Source organism: Cardiocondyla obscurior, linkage group LG13 (assembly GCF_019399895.1).
Source record: "Cardiocondyla obscurior isolate alpha-2009 linkage group LG13, Cobs3.1, whole genome shotgun sequence".
In the NCBI taxonomy this organism is placed as follows: domain Eukaryota; kingdom Metazoa; phylum Arthropoda; class Insecta; order Hymenoptera; family Formicidae; genus Cardiocondyla; species Cardiocondyla obscurior.
The window spans coordinates 3,489,946-3,515,915 of record NC_091876.1 but is presented as its reverse complement, the minus strand read 5'-3'; the positions used below and the strand labels follow the sequence as shown (position 1 = coordinate 3,515,915).

General features: G+C 39.5%; 5 protein-coding genes across 9 annotated transcripts in view; 3 read left to right on the top strand and 2 right to left on the bottom strand.

Annotated features, from left to right (window-relative positions):
- Positions 1–390: 390 nt before the first annotated feature.
- LOC139107594 (calcium and integrin-binding family member 2) lies at positions 391–2,595 on the bottom strand. The gene is made up of 4 exons (XM_070665308.1): positions 2,427–2,595; positions 2,238–2,358; positions 1,828–1,999; positions 391–1,382 (listed from the first exon to the last, which is right to left on the bottom strand). The coding sequence occupies exons 1-4, from the start codon at positions 2,510–2,512 to the stop codon at positions 1,165–1,167; spliced, it is 597 nt and encodes a 198-aa protein (XP_070521409.1). The 5' UTR covers positions 2,513–2,595; the 3' UTR covers positions 391–1,164.
- A 458-nt stretch (positions 2,596–3,053) lies between these two features.
- Positions 3,054–5,938, bottom strand: Mst (misato mitochondrial distribution and morphology regulator). The gene is made up of 5 exons (XM_070665303.1): positions 5,207–5,938; positions 5,041–5,121; positions 4,373–4,813; positions 3,482–4,286; positions 3,054–3,410 (listed from the first exon to the last, which is right to left on the bottom strand). Exons 1-5 carry the CDS (start codon positions 5,282–5,284, stop codon positions 3,202–3,204), a joined length of 1,614 nt encoding a protein of 537 aa, XP_070521404.1. The 5' UTR covers positions 5,285–5,938; the 3' UTR covers positions 3,054–3,201.
- Positions 5,939–6,160: 222 nt separating this feature from the next.
- On the top strand, positions 6,161–8,425 carry LOC139107593 (decapping and exoribonuclease protein-like). 2 transcript variants are annotated; one of them, XM_070665307.1, is made up of 5 exons: positions 6,161–6,394; positions 6,474–6,860; positions 7,081–7,304; positions 7,424–7,788; positions 7,862–8,425. In XM_070665307.1, exons 2-5 carry the CDS (start codon positions 6,568–6,570, stop codon positions 8,084–8,086), a joined length of 1,107 nt encoding a protein of 368 aa, XP_070521408.1. In that variant the 5' UTR covers positions 6,161–6,394; positions 6,474–6,567; the 3' UTR covers positions 8,087–8,425. The 2 variants fall into 2 exon arrangements, with proteins under 2 accessions (XP_070521408.1, XP_070521407.1); XM_070665306.1 differs by having other exon boundaries at positions 6,339–6,860.
- Positions 8,426–10,298: 1,873 nt separating this feature from the next.
- Mefg1 (mitochondrial translation elongation factor G 1) lies at positions 10,299–13,727 on the top strand. Of its 2 annotated transcripts, none has more exons than XM_070665302.1 (9): positions 10,299–10,511; positions 10,619–10,777; positions 10,915–11,413; positions 11,501–11,765; positions 11,838–12,006; positions 12,098–12,388; positions 12,461–12,664; positions 12,788–13,099; positions 13,187–13,727. In XM_070665302.1, exons 1-9 carry the CDS (start codon positions 10,440–10,442, stop codon positions 13,457–13,459), a joined length of 2,244 nt encoding a protein of 747 aa, XP_070521403.1. In that variant the 5' UTR covers positions 10,299–10,439; the 3' UTR covers positions 13,460–13,727. The 2 variants fall into 2 exon arrangements, with proteins under 2 accessions (XP_070521403.1, XP_070521402.1); XM_070665301.1 differs by having other exon boundaries at positions 11,835–12,006.
- Positions 13,728–13,944: 217 nt separating this feature from the next.
- Lrch (Leucine-rich-repeats and calponin homology domain protein) overlaps positions 13,945–25,970 on the top strand; it is a 35,198-nt gene continuing 23,172 nt past the window's right edge. For 2 of the 3 annotated variants that reach the window (XM_070665299.1, XM_070665300.1), the window contains exon 1: positions 13,946–14,368. In XM_070665299.1, coding sequence (XP_070521400.1) covers positions 14,182–14,368 — 187 coding nt within the window. In that variant the 5' untranslated portion in view covers positions 13,946–14,181. Of the gene's footprint in view, positions 14,369–25,970 lie in introns of all 3 variants that reach the window. The other variant, XM_070665298.1, reaches the window with a different exon arrangement.

Here is a 25,970-nt window from a genome sequence, read left to right as displayed (position 1 = left end):
AGTTATCTCCGGCGAGCTCGCGAAAGTCTCGTCCGCGGTATTTCACGACGGGCCCCCGGGGGCGACTTCGTTCGCGATTACCTCGCGGATCAAACGTCGGTAGGAAACATGATCATTAAGAACTCCGGTTGGACTTGACGGCGCTTAAGAGTCGCAAGGCGCGCTGCCAATTTGCGACGGAGCTGAGATTTGCATTATTACAGTTTCACCTAGCTTCCGCGCCGTCTTCGAGACGCGACAATTCCGCGGACAACCCGGAAAAGTTCGCGCGCCGTTCTAACGCGTTAAGTGCTCCGCAAGGACCTAACCGACGCTTAGGCAGCGATACTTTTTTTTTTTTTTTTTTTGCCCACCCGAGAATCCGTAATGAGTCGGCGACTAATGACGGAGGAGATTAACTCTCCGTCGCGTATGACGGTCCATAGGCGCGCCGCGAGTAGAATTCGCGGATGCGCTTATGCGGATTTACTTTTCTCGATTCATTTTCGAGTTACGATGGTGAATTAACGCGGCGCGATGGACCCGGAACGTTCGCGGGTCAAGGAACTGTTATAGGCTTCGACGCGTTTGTTCGCGACGCATTATTATTTAGGCGTTACTGTTCTTTTTCCGCCTCGGGCTAGCTCCGTCGTCTCCTTTCTACGACTATGAACGTAAACTCGGACGTATTGAAAGGCTTGACTAAACAGCCGGCAATCTTCATTAAAGTTAACATAAAAATGGGCAAATGAGCATTAATTACATTGCATGAAGCGCGAACAGAAATGAAACGGAAGAGAGATAATTTTCGAGCTCATAATTTCGTAGGTATTTGTTAATCCACCGTTGCACGGTGTAATTTTCAAATCACACACCGGTTTTCTCTTTTTTACTACCTCGGCTATTTTTCATACTTCACTTCAGTCGCCGACTATTACAGCTTCGAAGCTGTAAATATAAAGGCTGTAAATCCTTGCCTTGTCTTCAGCGAAATATTAATTTGCTTATTATTTTATTCTAACTCAATTTTCTCGTTACATATCAAACTATTTTCGATCGATGTAACGAATAATTTACTTCTGTCTTTATTAAGATTTGATTACGGATAATTAAATGTGTATTAGTGTGGTTGATATATTATTATACATCACAGGTGTGCTTCGTGCGCAATTTCGATCGTAAAAATTATACTCTAATGTGAAAAGTCGCCATGAAGTCGGAGGATCTGGTCACAACGTGCTCGAACTCGAGATAAGACAGAGCCCCGTCGCCGTCTATGTCGCTCTCCTCCAGAACTTTTCGACACACGGTAGCCACTTCTTCGGCACTTAGCCCACCTCGAGTCAGCTGCCGACAGGTGCGCTCCAAATCGCCCAGTCCCAACACCCCGTCCTCGTCGAAATCTGTTCGCGGAAAATTACCAATTGATAGACGCGAATGCAAGAACGGAAGCGTCAGGCTGTCGTTCAAGTGAGACTGAATGGACCCTCGCGGTTAGGTTTTCCACGAGAAAACGCTCTCTTTCACTTAACTCTAATCATAAAATATTTATGAGAGCTAGAAGCAACGGGTAACGCGACAAAAACACGTAATCTACGCGAAAGAAAAACACCCCGGCTCGCACGAGGGTATAATTATGACGTTGCGCCGTTCCGGCAAAATCGATCGGCTATTCCGTGCAAATATTCTCGTGCATCGTGGATGTCGTGTCTGGACGCCGTATGTACTCATCCCATGAAACAACTATAGGTACAGCGAGGTCGACCTCCAGGCTCTCTCACGGTCCGCCCGTCTGTCCGTCCGTTCGTCCGTCTGTTCGCTCGTCTGGGTTCACCTGGTGGTCCGTACCGTAAATTTTGAAGGCGTAAAAGACTTTCAAATCCCGCGGTGCTTGTTCAGAGAAAACGGACAACATCTCGAGAAATTCCTCGAAACAGATTCCTTCGGAGAGGGACGCTGATTGTCCTGAATCCTGGCGTTGCGTAAAAACTTCCGAGATCCGTTCTCGAAATGGATTCTCCTAAAAGAAAAGAATTATTTCTTAATAAAAATTCGAAAGTATAATAAAGTGTATACTTATTTATAATTAAAATAGGGATATAAATATTTCGTACAAGTAACAACAGCTGTAAAGTAAAAAAAAAAAAATTGATACAAAATAATTATATAAAATTATATATCTGAAGATTAAAAAAGAAAGGTTTTTTTTAAACTGTTATTACGAGTTTTTGTTAGATTTTTAAGTATTTGAAACAAACCTTTAACTCGGGAATACGAGCTAAATATGACAGGGGCAAACGAAGCGTCGATGCTTCTAGCGGCGTCATAACACGTGGTATCATTCCGGAATCTCCTATGTCTCGAAATCTCTTGAATATTCTAAAAAAGAAACTTTGAACATTCAGAAGAATGTGAAACAATCGTGTAAAACAATATAAAGATACTACCTTAAAATTTCCTTGCGCGTGAAAAAGGTACAATCTTGATAATCTTCAAGTTGTTTCTCGGTGAACGTTGCCACTTTATTTCCCATTTTTTATCAATTCTTCCTTTTTCTTTCTTATTTTTTTTTTTTTTTTTCTCCACAAATACACTATAAATATATTACACTCAAAAATATTATTATCGACGATAAAAAAATTTTTTAGTTATTCTTTTTATAAAAAAAAGTAGGTTAAAGAGTTGATTTAAATGGAAATTAAAAAACTGTTTAAGCGCATTAGAAAAGAGTGTTACATTCGTGAAAGAATAGCGAGAACTGAGTTTTCACATCGCCGATGTTCGATACGAAATCGTACAATCTAATAACCAGGGTGTGTCTCGCCACTCCCATCATCAGGGACGTTTTGATCTTAAATTTACGAGGAACTGTAACCTACTTACTTCAATGTTAATTAACTCGTATTATATAGCAACAGTATACTTTTTTTCTTAATATATAAAACATGTGAGTTCCTTGTTTCTCATCTTTTACAACCAAACTTTCTTGCTCGTGAAAAAAGTTGTTCGATCAATAAATGGAACTTCTTAAGTTACTAATTAAAAAAATATCGATGTATATATAAATTTATACATTTTATAATAAAATATAACATCGATCAATTGTATTCAAACAATTGCAAAAAAAATGTTAATTTTTTTTAATAATTGTGCTGATTTTTGTAAGTCTATTACAAAATTACATTGTGTAAAATATCATTTTATCTGCAATTAAATAATTCTTTAGACATAATAATCTTCATATGCTTCTTTACAATCAGCTAAATTATGGACGCATTCCGTAAATTCGTCCTCCTCGAGACCGGAATCGGTAAAAGCATGAAGCTTTTTAATACTTCTTATTCTTTTAGTTTGCTTAAGCAGAGATTCGTACATCGCCGCGATGTTACTTCCACTGTGCATTCCAGCCATCACTGCTACTGAGTTTACATCTAAAAAGAAAAAAATGCGAGGTTATTATTTATCATTAATTAATTTTTCGTACTAATGCAAAAAGACGTACTGGTTCCTATGGGCCAACCGGCGATATTTCCATTTTCGGTTACGTTATTATTAAAGATTTTTGGATACGGTGCGGAAATCTTCAGTGGTGCCTCAATATTAGATAAATATGTAGCTGACGCGTGACACGTACATGCCAGATATAGCGTCATCATTTCATGTACGCTAGAGCATCTGTATGCTGGTTTAGATATTTGTTTGCTAGCTTCGTTAATGGGTCTCTTTAGTCTATCTTCCGGAACTCCTCTTAATGCTATACTTTGCATGTTATTATCCGTTGGTATGTCACAGCTCGGCGTCAAGCTTGTCCACAGAGATCCTTCAAACTCGTCCAATACGTCTATTAAATCCATCTTCATCTTCATTGGAAATGGCAAGCTCAGACTAGTTGCCGCTGCTTTACGACCCAGCTTGTTCAGATCGGCGCATAAATCAGATAAACTGGCGCCTGGATATTTCTTAGTTCTATATCTTAAGCTTAATGTATCTAGAGCAGTGGCCAATATCGCGCTGCTGTGATATTTCAGTTCTGGGCTGTACGTTACGTTTTCGAATTTACGTGAATCGGCTGCGAATGGCCAACCGGCCTGTCCACAAGAAAGCGGACTGTAAAGCGACGAATGCTCTCCGATATGCTGCCAGCATAATGCTGTATTAACAATTTTAACTAAGTCCGACGCGCTTGGTTCGGCATTATTAAAATCGAGACATGGAAATGCTAAGATACTCTTTCCATATTCATCGCGTAGATGTTGAACGCAAGAAGCTCCGAGTCCAGCAAAGCTATCGGTGGAATCCAGAAGCACCTATTTTTTAAAACATTATATTAGTAATATAGCACAATTATTTTTAAAATCAATAACAAAAATTAAATGCTATAAATTTTATTTACCTGAAATCCTTGCATTAAATCACACTCTTCTACGTAGGATCGTATTCTGTCCGCAAAATTGTCGGAAAACTGTTCGGTAGACCATAAATCGCGACCATATGTGAATATATTAAATGGACGATGTGTACAATTATGTGAATACTGTTTGATAACTGTTACTGTTCTTGGGTGAAATTGCGGTAAAAGATAGTCAACCCAAGATTTCACATCACTTTCAAAGTTATAAGTATCTAAATCTACAGTTTTATCAAGCGTATTTAAATTTTGAATAAAAGATGATTTAGGACTAGGCTCGGCGGTAGTAGTTTCTAACTTTGAGCTATCCCATAGCAGCTGATTATCTGAAGATTCAGTCTTGTACAAAGAACCTTGTTCATTGAGATAGCCTAACGTTCCTTTTAAATCTGCTATTAACAATCTTGGAGTAAACGTAACTTGCTTCTAAAACATAACTGTTTAGTAGTAATTATCATTTTATTATATTAAAAAACGACGTTTTGTATATTTAACATTTCTGACATATTCATTTAAATACTATTTCAAAATCTTGTGATTTTAATCTTATAAAAAACAAATCTTCTATATATGTCTTTTAGATAATTAATATTATTGTTAATATTATTTATATCGATATAATTATCATTTATCTATAAAAGTAGTAAACATACTTGCATATTTTCACCTTCTTTATACAATACATCATGATTTATCTCAGATGGATTTAGTGAATTATATGTAAAGTTAGATTCCTGTAAAACAAATTATAATATTATATATTATAATATTTAAATATTTTGACACATAGAAACTTATTAAAGTCGTAATTGTGAATACCTGTAAATTCCACCAATGTGCGCCAATAAAATTCGAATAATGACCCAGTTGGATAGTCAAAATTTCTCGTGTGGTCATATTTATTTAATTTTTTATATTGTTCTCTACAGAACAATATACGTTAATTGATCAAATGTAAAATATTCTTTGTTTGCCTGCTTTCTACTAATAAGTAGAGGTTATGATATCTTTTAATCTGTTCACATAATTGTACATATTCTCGTGCCAAATATAATAAATTTTTTTAAAGCTCTATCGAATAATTGTAGTTTTTAATTCACTCGCAATTTATATAATTCTTATATAGCTTGTCGAATATAAAAACACTGATAGCAGGTTACTTCTAACCTGCCCGCCAATTGTACATACGTATCTGTCAGTATCTGCGGAACCTTGGTCTGTTTTTTAAAACTGAACTACAACCAGTCCTTATCCTTATACGAATGTAATAAAAAGAGAACAAACTTTTTTTTAAATACTTTATAAAGCCTCCAAAGATGTTCCTCAGTTTACTGATAATCACTAATCCAGATAAAGACTGTTTTAATTAAACTTTAATTAACAAATTAAAAATTAATTCAGCTGACATAATTATATTAAAAATAAAATTGTACTGTCACTTTCGTACAAGTTCAAGAATAAAATCCCTTCAACTTTTATTCTGTTCTTTTTAAACTATCGTAATGATTAAATGACAATAATGAAATTATATGTATAACGTTAATAACTTATCTAAATATACAAATAAAAATACTAAACTAATTATTATTCTCTTCACTGCCTTACACTTTACTATGATTAATCTATTTCTGACAGCCTAAAAGTGTCATGTGCAGCTAAGGCTTATTGCACATTTATCTTGAAACTTAAACATAGAAGGGGCTTCAAGACTGATAAACTTTTATGTGACGCATTACGCATGTGCATTAAAGAACGATTGGTCCATCAGCAAATACATAAAAAAAAATGATCCAATCACTTTTCTTTCTATGTATATGTACTGTGTTACGCAAAAGTGTGTATTTTTTGTTTTCTTTGCCGGAGACATTTATCTGAAGATTGCCAGACAAAGGGTTATTGATTAAGAGCAACTAGCTTAATCAGTTCGAGTGTTAGAAGAGTGTACAATGTATAGTGTAGAGACTGTAGGGAATTTTTTTAAACATCTAATGATTATGGATCAAGGAAGTATGTAAACAGAGATATTTATTATCTTTTCCCGCAACTCTCTTATCGCTTTTTTAATCGTATAGTCCTTATTTATTAGCTCTAACCAGCAGTCTTATTCCTGCCGTTGAATATTCAGTTCATACGTTCTATCAACGAGTGCTTACCCTTGCCGAATTAACAAAAACGCAACAATGTCTTTTAAAATAAATGACATTGAACAAAAAGTGACGGTTCCAACTTTAACAGTTGAATTGATAGGACATTTTAGTATCGACGGTAATTTACAGTATCACGACGATTTATCGCAATTGAAATATGTGATTCGCCCTTCGAATCTCGACAACACAAATTTTGATCTCACAAAAAATAATGGGCCTGTTCATCACTCGGCTCATTTGCACATAAAATTAGACAACATATTGAAATGGATTTGCGATAATCATCATCGAATAGACAAACCACTTTCAGTGGAAAAAGACCGTTGGTACGTTGCGATAATTATCATAACATAAAACTTGAATGGCATGCTTAATTATAATTATAATATAGATATATAATTTTATTATACTTTACAAAACTCTGTGCATAGTGTATATTTCGTATATGATATCTTTGGAAGGGATTTCTCTATTTCTTATTTAATGTTTTTAATAATATATTTAGTAATTAATTTGACCTAATCGAAAATAATATTAATTAATTAGGTTCGATATAGATTTTATCTGTTCGCGTGGGGTAATAAAAAAGATTTTAAGTTCCCCGTATAGTTACGGAGATGACTGGACTATTTACGCTAGTAAATACCGTGGTACAATATATTTATGCCACTTTTATTCAGATGAGACAGAATATCATTATGCGAATAAAACAAAGATGGATAAGCTATTTGAGTCACGGGGATTTAAGTTTGAACAATACATGGTTGCAGGTACTTCACGCTATGTATGACAAATAATCATAAAAAATTTAATTATGTATCCAAAATATATATAACGTCTATTACGTAATTAATCCATTTAACTAATTAAATTTTTTTTTTTTTGTTAGATCACCCATCAAGCGAACCAAATCTATCAATACCACTTGACGAAAACGAAAAATTTTACTGTATGTTTAAAGCAAATTTTGACAATTATTCGTTATTATACGGAGCTGAAATTGATGGAATAATTTCGGAAGAACCAATAACAGATACACTCGTTGGCAAAAATTTTGAACTAATTGAATTGAAAACGTATCGAAATAGTCACTTAGATATACATGACAAAGTTCCTGACAAAATAGCAGTTCAATGGTGGAGTCAGATTTACATAGTGCAAATGAACAAAATTATGTGTGGATTTAAAAATTCTTTTGGAAGAGTAACAAGAGTAAAAGAATATACTATGGATGATTTACTACAATTTTCAAGTGTAAAATAATTCTGTATAAATAATAACTAAAAAAAATTTAAGGATATATTTAATATAGAATTATTCTTTGCAGAACTCATATAATGTCGACAAATGTAAAATAGCTTGCAAGATGTTCTTAGACAATGTAAAAAAAATTGTCACGAAAAATCATAATGAATGTTCATATAAATTCAAATGGAGGTGGAGTACGAAAAATATTGTGAGCTATAGCGAAGAAGACCCTGACGACGAAAAATTTCTTTTTGTAAAACCATGGTTTGTTGAGAAGATGGAGAAATATAAGTGTTCGAAGTAAACAACAATTTGATAAATATTTTTACATTATCGTTATTCATCATACTATATTATGTCGCATTATTAATACGTTATAAAAAACGTATAACTTTTCTTTATATTATTTTTGTTACATATAATATTTGTACTCTTTATTTTTTATAATATATTTGATTACTAATTAAAAGCCTTATTAAATATCAAACATTTTCGTTTAAAATTTTTTAGTTTAAAGATAGTATTGCATTCTCTTTGATTTGTAACGTGAAATACCGAATTTGTAAAATGCATGACTTTCTGCATGCTGCATATTTATTTATAATTATATCTCTCTTCCGTTTTGTAACCGTTTTAAGATTGCACCTTACAGAGCGATACCCTGTATCAATTATTTTTTGTACGGTTGCTCAATAAATTGCTCATTTTATAAATACGATCATCATTTGCCCATTATTCAAAGTAATTATTTCTGACTTACCGAAACTGTTGCAGGCGGAGTTATACAGCTAGCCACGGTGATACTGTAACAAAAAAATATAACATTTAAATTAAAAACATACTGCATAGCAATCAATATTTTAAAGGATCTTATAATTAAATCATTAATTTTTCTTTCAAAGAATTTTATTAATTTTAATTGAATTAATTTTTCTAAGAGTTGAAAGAATTTCCTTCTTTTTTCTTTTACTTTAATTTTATTGTTAACTTTTTAACTTAGATAAATAGAATTTATTGTTTCCCCTCGGGGTTACAATTTTCGTACTATTTTATTCTCTTATAATCTAACTTAACTTACTAAACTTGACCTAATTCTTTATACATTTCTCCTTTATTCTAATTTTATCCTATGTCGCCTTCTGTTCTCGCCTCTATTCTCACTCCCATTATCATCTATCTCTCCTCTCTATCGCCATTTCTATCTCTCCTTATCTCTCCTATTCTATTTCGCCTGTCTTTTCTTTCCTCTCGCTTTTCTCTGCTTCCAAAGCTTTTGCATCTTATTTATAATTTTTCTTTGCATTCCTAATCTCTTCATTTCTTTTCTCCTCTTCTCTCTCTCTCTCTCTCTTTCCTTTCTTGTTTCCATTCTTACTTCTCTGATTTCTTTTTCTCCTCTGCCTCTTTTCTAAAATCCTCTAATCTTTTCATCCACCCTCCCTCTCCCTGTTAACTAATTTACCTAATCTAATTTATCGGGATAATACAACTCGACTAAATGGGAGATTAATTATATTCGTGCAGATGAGAGATGATTACCTAGACGTTGCTCCGCCAATGCCCGATACTTCCTAGGTCACCACCTCCTCTCAGACCCTTCTAGTTTTGAACTCGTACGATGAATACACTGATCGCATAATCACACAGTACTATGCCACTCCCGAGGTTAATACATTATGCCGGAACGACGAAAGAAAGAAGACGCGACCGCGAAAATGTCATCCGCTCGACATCGACGATGTTCATTAGACGAACCTAAGTCACCCAAGCAGGCAGGATTCGGCGCTGACTCCGCAACCCGTCTCGCGAAGGAAGAACGACAAAAGAACGGTGCAATTACGTACGAACGTTCCAATCCTACAAGTACTTCGGCGTTACACGTACCGTCATAAACCGTCGACGCAAGTTAATTCGATCTGCTATAGTCAGCGATACTCCGCCATTAGTTGAGCACGGCGCCGTTTATTATCACTACGCGAATCAGATCAGCGTCGCTACGTCCTACCGTACGTGATTACTTGCTGACGCTCACGTAACGTATCTCGAGAAACATCCGATACAGACGGGACGCGTACTAACGAGACTCCGCATCGGCAAGAACTCAATCGGGGATACTTCCGCGGTGCCGATCGTCATTTATTTTTACGTTGCATGATGGGCGCGAATAAGATGGCAGTTGGCGCTGGTCGCGTACCCTCCGCGATCCGCTTTCCCGTATTTCGAAAATCGAGTGAATCTAAATATCTGAGAGGCGAAATACTCATCCCGAAGGGAGGACGATATTCGACGGCGTCTAGACACTCGGCTGTACAGCTATCACGTTACGTAGTTCCGAAAAGGCGGTTAACGTCGTTGATCACGGCCCGCGATCCGTCCCGCTCGTACGTTCGTACGCTCCAACTGTCCGAGGCGAGGGATAGTTCGACGTAAGTGGAATGACGGCGCCACTGAACGGACTCACCGACTTCACGAAGCTAGCAGCTCACGAACGGGCAAGAGTGAGACATGGTGGGGTAGGAGCAGGTAGAGTAGGAGTCGGCAGATTAGATATTTAGATGGTTGGATGTCTCACGTGGATACGTAAAAAATTGAATTTCTTACGAATAAAGTTTGCATATATAAAAAGTGTTCGCTGATCAAATAAATTGCCGACCATCATGACTATCGTGGCATTTTTAAGCCGCAACATCAGTTTAAATCAGCTTTTAAAGCGATCGTGTATTTATGGAGTAAGATATCTAACCTTTACGATTCTAAGTTTTAATCGCTTTCGCGAATATATATTTCTCCGCGGTAAAACATTCGTGTTATTTATTGAATTGTATTATTTCTGCAGCAAAATGTACGATTTCTGGCGTCTCACGCTAAATTTGCCGAGCACAAATCGCTGGAGAAGCTTAGGAACATTGGTATATCCGCTCACATTGATTCTGGAAAAACGACACTGACTGAACGTATTCTCTTTTATACTGGCAGAATATCCGAAATGCACGAGGTAAACGTAAAACTTTATTATTAAATATATCTAGGACGAAACTATGATGATAGAATATATTTTTTGTAAAATGACAAAAATTATAATAATATATCTCATATATATATGTTTAAACAAAAGTTTTTTTCTGACATTAGGTAAAGGGAAAAGATAATGTAGGTGCAACTATGGACAGTATGGAATTGGAAAGACAGAGAGGCATCACTATTCAGTCAGCTGCTACATATACATTATACAAAGACCATAATATTAATATAATTGATACACCAGGTCATGTTGATTTTACAGTGGAAGTTGAACGAGCTCTGAGAGTATTAGATGGTGCTATTCTAGTTCTCTGTGCTGTAGGTGGTGTTCAATCACAGACTTTGACTGTGAATCGACAGATGAAGAGATACAATGTACCTTGCTTAGCATTTATTAATAAATTGGACAGAATGGGTGCAAATCCAAAAAAGGTCTTGCAGCAGATGAGAAACAAACTGCATCATAATGCTGCATTTATACAATTACCGATTGGATTAGAAAGTAATACAAAGGGCATTATTGATTTAATTGCTCAAAAAGCACTTTATTTTGAAGGGGATTTTGGAGAAACTGTCAGAGAGGATGAAATCCCAAAAAATATGAATGCAGGTACTTCATATAAATCAAATTTATACTAAAATATTTGCATTTTTAAGTTTTTAATTTATAAAATTGTTAATTTGGAATTCTGTTTAGAGGTAAACGAAAAAAGGCAAGAATTAATTGAACACCTAAGCAATGCAGACGATACACTTGGTGAATTATATTTAAACGAGGCAGAAATAACTGAGAAAGATATTATGGATGCTGTACGTAGGAGTTGTTTGAAAAGAAAGTTTACACCTGTGCTAGTTGGTACTGCATTAAAAAATAAAGGTGTTCAGCCATTGTTAGATGCTGTAATAAACTATTTACCACATCCAGGAGAAGTAGAGAATTATGCTTTCCGAGAAAAATCCGAGTAAGCTTTTTACATTTTATATATTTAATATATATTGTATATCTAAAAATAAATTGTATTTATTTTTAGTAGTGAACAAACTAAAGTTTTATTGGATTCTAATCGCAACGATGCAAAACCTTTCGTTGGATTGGCATTCAAGTTGGAGGCTGGAAAATACGGCCAATTAACATATTTTCGCTGTTATCAAGGAATGTTGAAAAAGTCGGAATCATTGTATAATACAAGAACACGAAAGAAGGTTATTGTTTATACATATGTTCATACAATAGGTTTTCGATAATTTTCTATTGAAAAATATTTTAATAAGTGCCGTTATAATTACATTTCAGGTACGAGCTCAAAAGTTAGTTCGACTTCATGCAGATCAAATGGAAGATGTTACAGAAGTTTATGCGGGAGATATTTTTGCTTTATTTGGCATAGATTGTGCATCTGGTGATACTTTTGTTAAAGATGTTAATTTAAATTTGTCAATGGAATCAATTTATGTTCCCGATGCTGTGGTATCAATGTCTGTACAACCAAAACATTCGAAAGATAGAGACAATTTTGCAAAAGGCATTAACCGATTTACAAGAGAAGATCCAACTTTGCGTGTTCACTACGATACAGATAATAAGGTACCATTTATTTTGCAACATTTTCAGTAAAAAGCTCCGATTTGTATTTTGAAATATTTTTACCTTTTTCAGGAAAGTATAATTTCTGGTATGGGTGAATTACATTTAGAAATTTATGCGCAAAGATTAGAACGTGAATATAATTGTCCAATTATTCTTGGAAAACCAAAAGTTTCTTTTCGCGAGACTATAACTAGCCCTTGTGAGTTTGATTATCTTCACAAAAAGCAATCTGGTGGTGCTGGTCAGTACGCCCGAGTAATAGGAATTTTAGAGGTAAAATATAAATTATTTCAATGAATTTTTATCTTTAATATTTACCGATGTTGCACATTGGGTTTTATTATTTTTTATTTTGCTCGTATTTTATTTTATTTATAAGAAAACTTTGTATTTTAGCCTTTGCCACCTCAGAAAAATACAGTTATTGAATTTTCCGACGAAACTATTGGAACAAATGTCCCGAAACAATATATTCCGGGTGTGGAGAAAGGTTTTAGATCGATGTGTGAGAAAGGTTTGCTCAGTGGTCATAAAATTGCTGGGATTAGGTTTAGAATAATCGATGGTATGCATCATTCCGTCGATTCTTCGGAATTTGCTTTCTTTCAAGCCGCGCAAGGTGCTATTAGGCACACTTTTGAATATGGTAACTGGCGGCTTTTGGAACCAATTATGTTAGTTGAAGTTACAGGCCCGCACGAGTTTCAGGTAAAAACATATATTCTGTGGAGCTGATTTTGCGTTTACGTGATTACTACTTTTTATTAAAAATGTTTTTTATATATTTATTTTTAGGGTGTGGTATTAGGACAAATTAGTAAGAGAAAAGGACTCGTAAATTCGACAGAAGTGATAGACGATTGGTTCACAATCATAGCAGAAGTACCACTTAACGAGATGTTCGGTTATTCCGGTGAATTGAGATCGACCACGCAAGGTAAAGGAGAGTTTACCATGGAATACGCGAGGTACAGTCCTTGCGTACCTGAAGTACAGGAAGAACAAATTAGGCTATATCAAGAATCACAAGGAATAGTGGTTGAAAAATCTCAGAAATCGAAAAATTAATTCTAGAACTGCCTTTTAGAACTATTTTCTTTAGTGAAATTGCGTAATATTATCATGAATGCTGTAAGAGCATTATGGCAATATACGGTTTATTTATACCAAAATATTTAACACACTTAACATTAACTGATAAATAATTATTACGAATAAGCACCTAAAATTCGTATAATTAACAAACACGTATGTACAAATGAACGGGACGAGATGTAGATATTAATCGACGTCTGAAAATGTTACTAATTAAATCATTTGAAATTGTTTTTCCTAATATTCAACATTTATTCCTATTCTCAAATATTGCTTTTCTGTTACGCATATTTTAATTATTAATTCTGCGATCAATGTAAAAAGAAATGAGCTTTCTCGAGTTCGTCGGAAAGGATGATTGCCTCGACCGGTTGTCATGACGACGAGTGCCAAGCCTCGCCCGTTCAGGTGGCGCGACGGTCGCGCGGTGGAGACGCCGATGCGACTTCGACGAGTCGCGCGAATCAGTAGCGACATTGACATTCGGGGGAGTGGTTGGTGCGCGTCGTACTCGTGTACTTGTCGAGCGTGTTACTCTGTAGCACGGGCGGACCGGAACGCGCGTCGCGTGCGGGTGCTACGTCAGGGAGGCAGCTGCCTCCGCCTCGCCGGCCGCGGACGCCGTCGCCGCGCATCGTCGGGGTCGGTATCGCGTGCGGTCCGCGCCGCGTGTGCCCGTGTCCGAAAAATGTAATATGGCGATGGTTGCGTCGAACATGAGCGGCCACATACAGAAGCAGCTCACCAGGAGCCTCGAGCGGATCCTGGAGGAGGCGCACCTCAGCGGCGAGCTTAAGCTGAGCGGCCGCAAGCTCAAAGACTTCCCGAAGGTCGGCAAGGCGGGCACGGCCAAGTACAATCTGCAGGACACCGTGATCGCCGGTGAGTTCAAAGAGTACTTTTCGCCGGGATTTGTTCCGGGAGCTGTCCTCACGTTTAGTTTTTTTTGTACTTTTTTTTTCTTTCTTTTTTCGTCGAGCGCGACCGCACGAAGTGCGACAAGTCGTTATACTATAGTTACCGCGCCATTCGCTGTGTTTGTATGATTTTGTCCGTCGCGTTTGTTTGGCTGCTACAAGCGCGTCCTGTGTCGGTGAGCGACCAGTAAGCGTCCTGACAACTCTCGCGCGTTATAGGCTCCGAAATCCTGGACGAGCGACGCTTCGGTTGCGTCGAAAGTGGAGTGGCGCGATTCGAATTTTGCGATTTTTATATTAAAAAAAAAATGTCTCCTAGTGCAATCTGTTATATTTTCGATAAAAAAATATTACGTTTTAGAAAAGCACCGATCGCTTTCGTTAAAAAATTATTATTTGCACGCGAGAGAAATATTACTCGTTGCTTAATGCACATCGGGACGCCGTTGATTCTCTTGGATTATCCAACGAGCGAATACATAGTACCGTTTATGCCAAGTGCAATGACCAAAGGAACCTTTAAGCACCTAACGCACGTGCACCTGCCAAGTTCGACATCTGGCGTGCATTACTCATCGGTAATTGCAGCCGATTGCAAGACTTCGTAGCGAACGTAAAACTGGCGGATTTAATAAACAATTCGCGAAGCACTCGTACGACGACTTTAAAAACAATACGAATCGAGCCTCGGGTTCTTATCGCGTTGCATTTGCGCCTGATATCGATCCTCCGAGTCTCATTTCCCTTTTAATCCGGTCTTAATTGTTTCGTTAATAGAATATATAAATAGCATTAAAGTTTATATTAATAGTTGCATTTTTTTTATCTCTTTTATGAAAAAAAATTAATCGTTATATTATTAAATAGTACACAGCGATAAAAGGGGTTCTTTTTGTTTAATTAAATTAGTTGCACGATGAGACATAATACGTATAATGTTTCCGTAGATTAAAATAAAAATAGCATCTCAATTTAGTTTTTATTTTAAAACTGAGCACGCGTATTAAGAGAACGAATTTCGAGACTTAGTTTATCTCGCTCGGAATAATCTCCCGCTACAGACGTTAAAATCCTTTCTTTTTTTTTTATGTTACTGCGTTATTTAATCTCGCACATAACTCCTTGGTCTCGCGCGTAAAAGTACTCGTAAAAATCAAGCCGCAGACCGAAGGGAGTCGAAGAGTAACTAAAAATAACACATAAATCTAAAAATGTGTATCGAATACTCGCGAGTGTTTAAATTTCCATTTTTTCAAATATTTTTTTCTCAGGTTTATCTCGACTTATTTTACGCAATCGTAGAAACGGGTCGACGCAAAGTTCTCGAACAGGCGAGGAGCGACCAAAAAGAAAGAAAAAAAAACAAAAGAGAAAGAAAAAAAAAATATCGCGCTTCGAAGTTATGCATCCGTGGGAGCTTATTTCTGTCGTGGCGCTTAAACGCCCGACCATGCAATCGCGTCCGTAACTCTTTTTCCACCGCGCACAAAGGACTTTCCGCGTTATAATTTTCGCGCCCGATAGATCGACGCCCCGGTTTTCCTTTTATCACCCCGCGGTCCGGCCTGAATTGCAAAATGCGGCACCGCCGAGCGGCGACCGCGAGCGAGAGAGAAAGAGAGAGGCCCCTCTGCCAGCAGGACTGCGTTATCGCCGACACTTCCCGTCGTAATAAATACACATCTATCCGCCGATAGTTCCACGAGAAACAACAAAACTTACGAGCTTAAGTATTAAAAGCTCTCTCCCCGTCAAGCTTCGATATAATCGTCTTTATCGCTCGGACAGTGGCGTGTCGAAACGTGCCGAGTGCTCGGCGAACACTTGCGTCTTATCGTTCGGCTATTCAATCAGGATGATATTGTTATCCGCAATATATTACTCCGGATCGTGTCGGCAATTTCCAGACAGACGGAGCGGACGAGACTCACATACCCTACACCGTCCAAATCGTTTCTTTTAATCTAGAACCCGGTCACAGTTCTAAGAATTTTTATTCAGATAGCTCGTTCGAGATAGCGTATTCTTATATATGCTAATGCGACCGTGCGTGCGTGTGTGGGATTCTGCAAGAGTGACGCGCGCGTATAGGACCGCGATCCGAATCGACACACGCTGCAACAGCGAAGCCGGTAAATTACAGGTCGCTCTACGGCGTCGGAAAAGAATCCGGTTGATTCTAATTCCCGGCTAATAATTCCTCCCCTCTCTTCCACGTGCAATTCGCTATTATACGTCTCTTAGATTTTACAACGCTGATTCATAATTCTTGAGCGGAAAGCAGGATATTCGCGGTCTGGTTCTGCCGGCGCGTTGCCCGGCTTCGCGCGCACTCGCGCTTTTTTTTTTTCCCCTACATGTACTTACACGGTGCCCGGCTCGTTCGGCATAACGCCCGACGCGTCGGCAAAGCGAGATAACATTGCGCGTGAGATTTTTTTTTTTCAGTAGCTATCCGGCAGGTTTCAATTACGCCGACAGACTCCGCGGCGCGGTAATAACGAAATCTTACTTTCGCGCTAAAACGTTGAGTTTTCCCGCCACGTCAGACGCGCGAACATATCGCCCCATATTTTCACCGCGTAATTGTAATTATAGCGCTAAACGTGGCGCTGGACGAATGATAATCGACGGCGTGAACTCGCATTATTTAGCGCACTGATACTTGGGGAAAGTGAAGACACTTTCTTGCCGATTTCTTATCCACACTTTCTTTGAAAAGTGATTTCGCGGAACGATAACTCAACTGGTCAATTATCTCCTTTAAATTACACGCTTTGTTCTAAAATCGAACGTTCCTAATATAAAAATAACGCAGCGCGTATGTACGTGTACGTATTTTGTCGGATTTTTTGGCCCAGATAGCACGGCGAATTTATTGAACCTCGATAACGGCCGCTGGAAAGTTTAATGGACGAGTTCGCGAATTGGCGGCATCCCTAGAGGAAGAAGGGTCGTCGATGGGGGATCACCGAACCATTTTCCTCCATTTTTTTACCGTCCGTACCTAGTTCCCTGATTATTACCGAGCTGTCGTTCCTACCGCGTCTTACGATGAGTCCCGCGACACCCCGAGAGGGACGTAACTTCATTAACGGACCCTCGGGTCACTAGTGCACGCTTGATGAGAGCCTTGACAGCTTACTCCCTTATGTCAGACTCTGCCTTGAAATATGCATGCGATAGCTACAAGATAGTTGTATTTTCCTACTTTCCTCGGGGAGATTCCCTTTTAAGATATTGCTTTGACAAACGTACCACGGCGTCGCGTTGAAAAGTATTTCGTGAAAAATACATGCGCTTTTTAACGCTATGTTTTTTTTATTATTATTATTTTTTTTTTATTATTTTTTTTACCATATCTATAAGATTGAATCGATGTCTGAAATGATTAATTATGCCACGACTTCCGTACGCGCGCATTATCTAACAATCTATCAGAATCTATGCTTCCGCGCGAAATTGTATATTTATTTTTTCTGGAGCTGTACCGTAATTTCCGTATTATCCCCGCGCGGTTATCTCCACAAAGGCCCAGTGCCTCTTTCAACGCACGGACAAACGATTCGTTTATCTCCGCTGGCGTCTCATTATTCTCGATGTGCTACCAGGTTTCTTATTCATCTCGGCTCGCTCGGCTTTCTCGATGCACAGAGCGTATTCGGTCAGAGCTGTTATCGATTATGTCACGGTACGCCACGCGCATTCTTCGCACGGTATAAGGAACGAGGGTGTGACACCCCTTTTCTGTGTCGTTCTCTTTCTATGCACCGTCGCTCCATTTACTTCAGGCCGGTAACTCGGCAATCGCCGGCAGATATATCCACCGGTGGCATTCAAAATCTCGGTTAGGCCCGCAAACCCGCGCCCTGGCATTCCGCGCGATCTCCTTTGCCAAGAGCAATCTCGCCGATGCGTTTACGCAAATCCCGCGCATCGCGCCGTTATTACAAGGACTCTGGCAGCAATCGCCTCGCGCGGAGGCTTCGAGGGTATCAAATTTTTCCGCTGATATTCCCGCCGTTCGTTTCAAGCGCAATCCGAGTGATTACGAGACGCGCAACGCGGCGTTTCGCGACGCTTCACTTTGGCGAGATTGTCTTTTAACGCTCCGTGCGCGTTCTTCTTCGTTCGCTTTGCGGGAAACGGGAAATGCTTCTTGCGCCGGTAATCATGGCTCTGCCAAATGGCGTACTCTAGGAACTTCAAAATTCTAACGAGCACAAGAAGCGATATGTCTCGCTTTACGTCGCGGTGAGTGCTCCTCTTTTGCCTAATTACCGTCTTATAGGTTCAGTTCTTTTTTTTTCTTTCTTTTTTTTCTTTTTTGGAATCTACGTAACAACCGCCCGTCGTGAATTCTAAATGAATAAAAAGCTTCGCGTCCCGCCGACGAATTTATTATTCAGCTAGCGACAATGCAAACCTTAGCCGCATCGATTCGTTATCGATTAGAAGGAGTCTCGAGTGCAGTAGTGCGTAAAATAAAGTTTGCGACTTCGCCGTCCAGCCGTAGAACCTCGACGTCGTTCAATTCATCAAGCACGAAAGTATCGGAACGTTTATTGTATGTTACCTAACGATATGTACATACGAAATCACGTCGCGCAACGGGTCGTTTTAACAGAATGTAGTGGCACTTTCTGATCAACGAAGTCGCGAACATACGGCGGTTAATCCCGCGGTGTCAGCCGGCTATCGTTCCGGGAACGTTTCAACGTTTATGCCTCCGCTTTCTTATGTCTTCGCGCGCGCTCATAATTTCTTCAAAAAAACACGCGCGGAACTCGGAAAAAGCACGAACCAGCGCGTTCGTGCGGCAGTGACCGCGCTCCACCTTTCAGCGGCGTCTTTATTTCGTCTGCTTTCTCCTTCTTTCTCTTTTCTTTTTTTTTTTTTTTAACCGCTCGTTCCGTAACAGCTGTCGCGCGACGAAAGATCGACCGAGCACGACGAAAGTGTTCCTTCCTGAACGATTTTAAAGCGATCTCCGTAATATCCGCGAGCATTAGAAGGGCTCCGATAAACTCACTGCGAACGGAGAGCGTATTTCAACCGAGGTGATCGATAAGCTTCGCGGAAAAGTCCTATCGCCAATCGCTAACACTATTGTTTCTGCTGATCCGCGAAAAGCCAAGCGATATACGAGATACGCCGGAGGGACGACCCCTCGGAATCGGTTCTTCGGCGGTATCGAAATACCGGCCTCGTACGGCCGGTTTTGCCCCGCGAGGGTGAGACTCGGAGCGCCGTATTTTTACAGGGGATGGGGACCGGCACGAGCGCGATTTGCGCGCGTGCCGGCCCGGGGATGTGCCGCGTGAATACAAGAGACATTCGTGTATACGTCCGAGGAGCTAAAGATAGAGACACCGCAGCTGCAGAGGCAGGGGTGCCAAAAGGTCGATACTCCATAACGTGTTATATCGTGGGGTTCGCCGTGGCGCCTACGCTCCCGGATTTCGTTTATCAGCGTCGGAAGTACCAGCTCGGTTTTACCGTCATCCCTCCCGAAGCAAGCTGAAATACAGCGGGCACTATCTACCGATATAAAGACTAAGCCGGCGTAAAACAAGTTGACGTAGACGATGGACTGAAGCACGTTCGAGTGTGCTGAAGCGCTCTGGATTAACTTTAGAAAATCCAAGGTTGGATTAGTAACGTCTCGAGAATAAGACGCGATAACGCACCGATTATTAGCGGCGATTAATATCAATTACTGCCGTCGACTCGAGGGTCTCTCGTTGACAATAATTGAATATGTATGAAAAGAAATGTTCGAAGCACTTTAAGTTATCTGAGTATCATCGATGTACGTGATAAATATCAATTTTTTTTTCTCACGATGTCGTACAATATAAATTATCGTTAGATGAGAAGATAACGTCAGTAATCAATCGGCACGATTTGAGAAAGATTTTAACGAGCAATTTAAGGCGTGAGATAGAGACGAGATTTGCCAACACGATCCGGTCCTGTCGTTTATCTAGAGCACTCGTCGGTGCTAAAGGACCACTCTGGCGAAACGAAATCTCTCGCATGCTTGCGAAGCGCCCGAAATTCGAAGAACTCCACTTACAGATACATTACGCATACATAATATAAAATATTTAAATAACAATCGCGGAATTCTGATACATCGCTCCACCAAAAAAAAAAAAAAAAAAAAACTTATGCGAAATTAAAACTACCACAAGCGACTATTTTTTTTTCGGGTTCGCGTAATAAATCGGGATATTATTTTAATTGCGCGGTGTAGAGATTTTTGAATTTTTATGGGCATATTATGTATATCCGTTCAATCGTGAATACGTATCGGTTTTAGATACGGCGGCGAATCAATCGCGTCGCGTGATTAATTGTTTCTCTTTCCGACTCGAGATGCGAAAGCGAGTGAGACGTCTTTCGGCTCTTACTTCCAATTTGTTCCTGCATAATGACGAATATAAATGAAACCAGGGCGAAACGGAGGTCTCGTGCCAAAAGTGGCGAGACACTTCTACGTAATGAGACAGCCCGGACGCTCCGTGTCTGTCATACGAGGTCTACGCCTCGTGTCGCACGTGCGCTAACTAGTTACCAGATGAATGTGCCCGATATGGCGTTGTACCGCCGTCTCTCGCGTGCCTCTGAACAGCCGTGCGCTTATTGTCCTTTGCCTATGCATGTATAATGCACCCGGTGACTAAGAGAAATATCACGCATTTCCTCCGGTATTGGCGGTGCATCAAATAGGTTCATTAATTGCAAATTACTGACCGAGAAGAAAAAAAAATTCGAGATCCTACTATCGCGATTGAAGACGCAATGTTTTACTACAGAAATAAATAATATAGTATATTTCCAGGTAAAATACAAGCGACGGAAATTTATTTAACGAAACGGCTAAAATAAAAGTTCTTTAAACGTGCTTCGAATTTTAGAAATAGAATTATTACAAGTATTTTGTTGCGCAATGTTTGTTACGTAACACGTGGTGGTTTCACGATTAAAAAATTCAATGCTAGGAACGAACGGGAGTGCGAGAGATAGAGATCGAAAGCGGCTTTTGTTATTATTCGGGATTTGCACGCGAGTTCCGCGGGCGTGACGTACACCAAAGATATCGCGTTTTTTACGGCGACAAATCAGTCTTCGGCAATCCGGCCGGCGCGGTATATACACGCGGTACATGTGAAACTCGATGTACACGGCGCTATAATAAAGTCACTTTTGTTAGCTGCCGTTGCTATATTTGCCTTTCAGCGTACCATCGAGCGCTTAATGATAATGATTCGCGGCTAATTAACTGGGAATAATGCACTGTGTATTTTATCCCTGGCGTAGATAATACAAATCGGTTAACGCCACAGCTTTCATGATTCTAGACGCCTCCGAAATGCGAGGCGTATATCGTCTTAGCGAATTAGTGCCGCACGCGCGAGCAAGCACGCGAGTTTGTAGCGGGGCTCCTTGATGAGGCACGTTAATTCAACAGCTTCGCGTCTAAGCTCTAATTATCGCGCGATGGATAAAACATAAGACTGTAGCGGAAAAATTAATGGAACCACTGGAATGTGGCGTAGCTCTAAAAGTCCCGTAAGACACGCTCTCGACAAAGCTTGACGAGCGAGACGTTATCTCGAATTTTATGCCCGCCGCCGTTTTCCACCCCGCGCGCGCTTCGTCATAACCCTCGCATATTTTCTCTATCGTAACGATTTCTAATTGAACTGCTCACTTCTCTCCGCGTTATAGCAAAAGCGTTTAACTTTGTATTTAGCAGACGGGTTCTCCGGTTAATTAACTAACACTGACCTTGGTCGCGAGTAATCGCTGCCTGTTCATAAAATAGCATATCGCCAACAAGGTTGCTTTTTATTTTTTTTTTAATGTTGTATTTTAACGCGCTTTTCGCTATTCGCGGCGGTTTGCGTATAACGTGTCACTGTATCATACGCGCCACCATTCCTCGTGTATCGCATATGCAAGGCAACATGGTGGTTTCGTTGCCGAGTTATAATTAACTCTATCGCAGGGCCGCACTAATATCGTCCCGGCTCGGTATTCAACGTCGTAACTTCGTGCCGTTAACATTTATTAACCGGGGAAGAGTATGGTAATCACCGAATACGATGGAGTACTTAGCTCACCGTAAAAATCGCAGGGAGGGAAATAATAATTCCACTAACGAAGATACGTGTTCACGCATTCCGCCTGCGGATCCCTTCGCGTAATTGTTAGTTGAAGTTAATTCAAGATTCGTAGATTATCTATCCCTCTTTCTTTCGGAAACGTAACTGGCCCCTAATTGAATTTATCGTGCCGAACATTTATTCTGCTCAATTTTATTATACGACTAGAAGAAACCTACACGCTCGCTATTTTTCAAGAGACCTATATTATAAAATACGAAAAAAAAACCATGCAACTCACCGATTTGCATGAGCTTCGGAGGAGTTGAGAAATCCTGCCGGTGACTGTAACATAAAACGGAAAATATTATTGTAGACATTACAGTATAGTGAATAAAATTAATATATAAAAAAAAGGTAAAAGTTTTTTTTTTTTATAAAGATTTTATAAAAAGAGAATTGATTCTCACCTTAAAGTTGCTCCGCCGATGCAGGATGCCCATCCTGAGCCTGCTCCTCCTCTCAGTTCGGACGTCGTGACGAGTCCTCCTTCCGCGCACAAGTCACTCGCGAACGCGACCGTGATTTTATATTCGCGAAAATTATTGAACACTTGCGCGCGTTATTTTTCGACACCTGAAAAAGAAAATCCTGAAAACAAGTTACTGGCTTACCCAATCTGCATACAGCGGAGTTGTAGAATTCTGCCGGTGTCTGAAACATAAAAAGATATATATTAATGTAGACATGTATTATGGTTTAAAAAATTAATTAAAAAAAAGTTAAAGTTTCTATTTAATAAATATTTTATTAAATAAATTTATTCTCACCTATAAGTTGCTCCGCCGATGCAGGATGCCTCCTGGTGGGCCTGCTCATCCTCTCAGATGGGACGTGACGAGCCATCCTTCCGCGCACAGGAAACTCGCGAACGCATTCCCGTAAAAAATAATCGTACAAAAACGCCCGCATACTTTTCGGAACTCCCGGAACGACCGACGAACCGACTGCGGTTCGTATAATTATTTATATCGGCGGTAACGACACTTTTGTTCACGACGATGCAGCTGCGTTAATCTGCAACAAAAAAAAATATATAATTTATCACACGTGCTCTTCTCATAAGGTGAATGGGGGAAGAGAGGATAGTTCTCATACCAGGCGGTTTTCGTTGTACGTAAATGAGTATTACGTTCGGCACGAACACGCGGTCGCTGCGTAGTGCATACTTTAAAAAAAGGAGACGTAGTCGCACGTACTCTCCTTACACGGAAAACTGAGAGGAGAAGATGGTTCTCGTATCGCGAGGTTTTCGTTAAACGAAAGTGCGAATTTCGGTACGGAGACACGTGTTTGCTGTGCAGAGCGTAGTACGTGTGTGTGCTCGCGCGACCGCTGGAAAAGGACAAAGCGAGAGTGGGAGTAGTGGGGGAATATACCTAGCTCGCGGCACGTAGGCTCGCGCTCGCTCTCACCCGGTGCCGCCCCGCCACCCCTCGACCCCCTCGCGCTTATCTATTCGTTATTCTCGTTTGATTTAATTTTCATATTTAATTAGTACGTCTAGACAAAGACGGTACTTCCACCAGGTCGTCCTCGATCTCGAAAATCGCGAAGACCGTCTTTGCCTGGACATATTAATTAAATATTACTATTAAATCGAACGAGAGAAACGAATAGATAGCCGACGTTGATTCTCGCTTGGCGTGAAGGAAATAATCCCTTTTTTTTATATAGAATTTAATTTATTCCGATTGTTCTCCGTTAAATTCCGCCTATTTTTCGATTCATTGTTCAAATGCAGATTTTATTAATCACCGTTAATTCAGGTTTATTTTAATAATGAGACGCTCACCCAAGCCGCGAAAGCTTTCGAAAGTCGCTAGTCTAAAAGGAGTATTCACGGTCTATAAGTAGCGGTCTTTGTGAAGGAGTTGTATAGGTACTCTCGCTCCGATGCATTCGTCGTCTCGAGATAATAAAAGTATCTTCCGCAAGTTATCGATAGTTCAGAGGCGAGCTATACATTTGTCACGGCTCAAGTTTTTTTTTCTTTTCTTTCGACTCGTCGGTCATAATTCTCTTTTACTTTTCCGCATCCACGCGACGTTTTTATGTTAGAACTTAAATAGAAAAAAATTGTTAAAAAATTGGAAAATGTTTTCCTATTATGATTTGATCGAAAATTACATTCAGCGGTCGTCGATTCGCTTTTATGACCAGCGACGGCAATAACGAATCCTTTAGTCCTTCGATTTGTGAAGTAAAGTCTACAGCTGCGGATGACACGATTGGGTTTACCGAGTGCCTCGCTTCGCGAATAGTAGCTCGAAAGATCAAAGGCGCTAAACACATTTCACGCGCGGCGAAACGCGATCGAAACGTTTGCGTGCTGTAACTCGCATTCGAATTGTTGATACGCAGCGTGCGTAAAAATATGAGCGCATAAACGAGACGGCTGCGTCCCTCGCGCCCCTTTTCGACGAGTGCCATATTCCCGTCTGAAAGCGTACAGCATCCATTATAAGTTGCGCCCTCAGCGCGAACCATTATCGCGAGAGAAATAATGTATTATGAATAAAAGTTCGCGACAGCCAGGTGTTTAAAGTGCCGCGTTAAAAGTGCGTGTACTTAGCGAGCGAACACCGAGCCGAGAACAGCGGCCACGAATATTCGTCGCTGATTTGTGACGTGTTGGTAGATATGTCATTTTTCTACACTGAGAAAAAAATTATTTAATTAAAACAAATATTTAGCTGCATACGTTCAAACAAATGTTCATTTAAAGTAAGCAAAAATATATTTACGTTAGTAAAATATATTGTCCATTTTAATATATTTTATTAATTCAAATATATTTTTGCTTACTTTAAATAAATATTTTTTTAAACGTGTTTGACTGAATATTTTTTTAGATTAAATAATTTTTTTTTCTCAGCGTGGTGATTAATTTGTCTATGAATATTCGCGGTTCGCTGCTCGTACGATGCTCGCTCGCATTATCTACATACCTTAAGATACATACGTTACGTTATACGTCCGTAGTTTGTTGCCGAAAATCATTAAATACGTTTAAAAATATTAAAGAATAAAATTATAAGATTTTGTCTTTCTTTTTTCTCTCTCGTGAATATGTTTTGTATATATGCCTCGGTAGTAATTTTCTGCTCTTTCGAAGCATCGTCGACGGCCGCTCGATGGCACATCAGTATAATTTGTAGGCCGCCTCGTCATTAAGGCTAACTCAATCTGCAAAAGCGCGACTCTTGGCTTCGCGAGTTTAAATTGGGAGGCGCGACCGCGCGTGGATAATACGCGTGGAAACAGAGACCGGCGAATTCGCTTCGACGATCATCTCAAGTCAGCGTTTGTTGAGCGCAAATTACGGGGAACAGAGACCGTCTTTTAGTCCTTCGCGGTCGCATCTCAAACTGATTCATACGAGATCGCGAT

Bases quoted from the DNA above. Each gene is read 5' to 3' on its own strand.
- LOC139107594 (XM_070665308.1), bottom strand. From the start codon at position 2,512: ATGGGAAATAAAGTGGCAACGTTCACCGAGAAACAACTTGAAGATTAT. The intron at 2,359-2,426 runs GTAGTATCTTTA...TTTCTTTTTTAG, and splicing joins ACGCGCAAGGAAATTTTAAG to AATATTCAAGAGATTTCGAG. The intron at 1,383-1,827 runs GTACGGACCACC...TTCCGCGAACAG, and splicing joins TTACGCCTTCAAAATTTACG to ATTTCGACGAGGACGGGGTG.
- Mst (XM_070665303.1), bottom strand. From the start codon at position 5,284: ATGACCACACGAGAAATTTTGACTATCCAACTGGGTCATTATTCGAAT. The intron at 4,814-5,040 runs GTATGTTTACTA...GTTATGTTTTAG, and splicing joins AAGAAGGTGAAAATATGCAA to AAGCAAGTTACGTTTACTCC. The intron at 3,411-3,481 runs GTACGTCTTTTT...TTTTCTTTTTAG, and splicing joins CGGTTGGCCCATAGGAACCA to ATGTAAACTCAGTAGCAGTG.
- LOC139107593 (XM_070665307.1), top strand. From the start codon at position 6,568: ATGTCTTTTAAAATAAATGACATTGAACAAAAAGTGACGGTTCCAACT. The intron at 7,305-7,423 runs GTACTTCACGCT...TTTTTTTGTTAG, and splicing joins TGAACAATACATGGTTGCAG to ATCACCCATCAAGCGAACCA. The intron at 7,789-7,861 runs GTAAAATAATTC...TATTCTTTGCAG, and splicing joins ATTTACTACAATTTTCAAGT to AACTCATATAATGTCGACAA.
- Mefg1 (XM_070665301.1), top strand. From the start codon at position 10,440: ATGACTATCGTGGCATTTTTAAGCCGCAACATCAGTTTAAATCAGCTT. The intron at 10,778-10,914 runs GTAAACGTAAAA...TTCTGACATTAG, and splicing joins GAATATCCGAAATGCACGAG to GTAAAGGGAAAAGATAATGT. The intron at 13,100-13,186 runs GTAAAAACATAT...ATTTATTTTTAG, and splicing joins CAGGCCCGCACGAGTTTCAG to GGTGTGGTATTAGGACAAAT.